General features: G+C 41.1%; 1 protein-coding gene across 2 annotated transcripts in view; it reads right to left on the bottom strand.

The window, feature by feature from the left end:
• The window catches only part of RUFY1 (RUN and FYVE domain containing 1), a 14,867-nt gene extending 11,882 nt beyond the window's left edge, over nucleotides 1-2,985 (bottom strand). The window contains exon 1 of one of the 2 annotated variants that reach the window (XM_031055274.1): nucleotides 2,677-2,985. In XM_031055274.1, coding sequence (XP_030911134.1) covers nucleotides 2,677-2,944 — 268 coding nt within the window. In that variant the 5' untranslated portion in view covers nucleotides 2,945-2,985. Of the gene's footprint in view, nucleotides 1-2,618 lie in introns of both variants that reach the window. The other variant, XM_031055276.1, reaches the window with a different exon arrangement.
• Between the last annotated feature and the right edge of the window lie 52 nt (nucleotides 2,986-3,037).

Raw genomic sequence — 3,037 nt, 5'->3', positions numbered from 1 at the left:
GCTGTCCAGCAGGACAGTCTTGCTGTCATCTGTGAGTCACACATGGCCACACTGCGGAAAAAGCAGCGGCAGAAGCCCCAGCCCTGTGTCAGTCACACCCAAGATGGTTAACAATGTTTTTAAGATCTTGCAAAAGTCTCTCCAGTGTTTTCCTTTTTGTGCAGACAATGTTAATTTTGGGTTAAAAATGAGCAAAACTCTTTGTGTCAGAAGAGAGAAAACAGAGTCATTCTAAATCTAACTGACCTTAATAACCACAACACACACAAAATGTTGTCATCTCTGCATGCTACTCTATAGTTCATTGTATATATACACTATATACAGTATACATAACAGTATATATAATATATAATCAATATACATTATATTATAGATATACATATATACAGAAGGAGTATACTGTATATTGCCTATAGCCTCAAAACTGTATATAATGTGTTGACATGAGGCTGAGGATTAAAAGCACCATAATATTTAGAATTTTGATCTCAATATTGTCAGGTTACGCATTAGGAACAGAAAAAAAGCCGCACAAACAGAAAACCAGAAACTTTGGGGTGTTCCAAAGCAATGTTAACAATTTTGATGGTTTTTGAATTTTTACTTACCAGGAATACTTTGCCTCTACACCTTGCTCAAGATACATACTATCAACAAGACTTAAAAAAATAAAATACCATGAATGAAAATCTCTTTATGAAAACAATTTTAAACTGAGAAATGTCTTAGTATCAGTTTGCATTATGTTAAATAATTACTCAAACAATATTTTTTAGACTGTTGCAAATTTACACATCTTTTGCAAAACTGTGCAGGTCGGTACATGCAAAATAAACAGGTATTAGACACACTACCAAAGCCAAGCTTTAAAGATTAGGAAACAGGTTACCCCAGCGCAAAAGATCAGAGATGTAATGCTGCAATCTTTAAGAATGCAGTCACACAGTTTTGTATCTTGTTCAACTCAAGAGATTTGTTTCAACATCTTTTTGAAGCCACATGCCTTGTTTAATGTAATTATTGAGCACACTTTGAAGTCAGAAAACACTGAAGCACAAAGGAAAGCTCACAGTTCTCCATCCCTTGGTCTTTGGGACTGCAAGTCTTTCTTGATTCGTTTTCTTTAGATTTGAAGCTTCTGGCCTCTCTGCAAGGCAGGACACAGTGGCAGACACTGGTTTTAGGATTGGGTTTATGTGTTTAGAACATGTGATCAACAGATCTGAAATAGCAGACAGAGGTTATAAAATCTCTGGAAAAACACTAGAGCAGACAACAAGCTCCAAGTTTTCCACAAGTGGTCTTGCAGGCCTTGGCCTATTTCTTAAACATACCTGCTTTAAACTATATTTATGTGCTTGGTCAAAGGTAAATAATATTGAACAGGTAGAACAGGTGCTTTAGGGCCTGTTCACATTTCATATACAAGTTATTAACTGATTTTTCATACAGAATTTTCTATAAAACTTGTTAGCATATTATCCAAGTTCTTTGAACAACGTGGGAAGGTTGTGGTGTGTTCCCTTACTTTACAAGGAGGACGCTGAAAGGTTATGGTAAAAGTTCCATTAAATGTGGGAGGTTAATTTCAGGTAAGAGAATATTTTATTCCCTGCCCCTTGCCAAATGCTGTGTCCTGTTTTAAATTACATCTATCCACAGCAATATTCCAAAAGCAAACAAAGAAGCTGGGATATTCTGCACTTTGTCAGGTTAGATCCCAAGTGTGCAAGATGGGCACTCAGGAAACAAACCAGTGGGAAGTTTGGTGTGAGACTTTGAGATGCAGGAAAAGAAAAAAAGTCTATTTTTTTAGGACAATTAATCTTCAACTCTGACCATGCAACACTGAGGAATTTTCACAAAAAAATGAAGAAGTCCATCAGCAGTAACACTGCCCCATGCTGTCACAACTCAACTGCATGGAACTTCCCTTTGAGTACTCAGTACCATTAAAAACAAAAAGGTCAGCACCAAACAGAGCAAAACTGAGCTCCAGTGCTCCCGAACAATTCAGCACCAGTCTGAGACTCTGGAGTACAAGGCTCCAGGCCCAGTTTCTGCTGCATTTCAATGGGTTTGGTTTTTTTCCCCCACATTATAAATATTGCTGAGATTTATTTTCCATATGATTCAACTAAAGCCATTTTAATTCAGTTCTAAGATATCTGTTTCACAAATCTGTAGGGCTGCTGGATCTACAAATGCCAATGTTGAACAAAGCAATCTGAGGTTAAACTGAAGGCAGTTTTAGTGTAGTTAAAAAGTAACTTCTAAAAAATCTGTAACTTAGTTTGCTGGGCTAGTCGCTGACATGAAAGATACAGAGTTTCCTTCCCGGAACCGGCAGCACTCGAGGGAGGATGCGGAATTTTGAGAGATCCCTCAGTGCAGCCTGCTGGAGCTTTAAGGAGAAGGAGAAAAGGCAGCAAATAAAACAAAAGTAAATTTCTTCAAATATAAGAGTTTAGGCTTCTTCTGGCTATAATGCATTTCTTAAATTCTATATCTCTGTCACTTGTTTAATTTTACTTCAATACAAAACTGCAGCATCTTAAAAAAAAAAAATCCAAAGTAACACCCATGCACCACTGACACGACCCAGCAGCACTTACGGGAGCGAACTCATTTGCGCACCACAAAAGCGAGTTTACTAAAGAAGCGGAGCCGTACTTGTCTTTGCCGGGCTGTCACTGCTGCCGGGCTTGGACACCAATCCCACCAGGGATGCGGACTTCAGGGCGCTGCCATAGCCCAGCGCCAAGTTTTCCGAGGCTTTCCTGGCCAGAGACAAGATGGGAGCAGACCACCGCGCTTCCTCCGGTTTCGCTTTCTCCTCGTTCCTCAGCTCGGCCGCGTCAGGGAGCTGTTTTTTGTCAATAATCTCAAAGTCTTCCTCCTTTCCCGCGGCGGGCGAGGCGCGGCGCTCCCCGGCAGCCATCTTGGACGGGTCACATGACCGCGGCTCGGGAGCGGCCCCCGCCCCGGGTGAGGGCCTGAGGCAGGGGGCGGGGGGGCGGGGGGGGGGCGGGGA

The sequence above is a fragment of the Geospiza fortis genome, unplaced genomic scaffold (genome assembly GCF_000277835.1).
Source record: "Geospiza fortis unplaced genomic scaffold, GeoFor_1.0 scaffold55, whole genome shotgun sequence".
NCBI classification, from domain to species: Eukaryota; Metazoa; Chordata; class Aves; order Passeriformes; family Thraupidae; genus Geospiza; species Geospiza fortis.
This window is presented reverse-complemented; position numbering and strand designations above follow the sequence as displayed.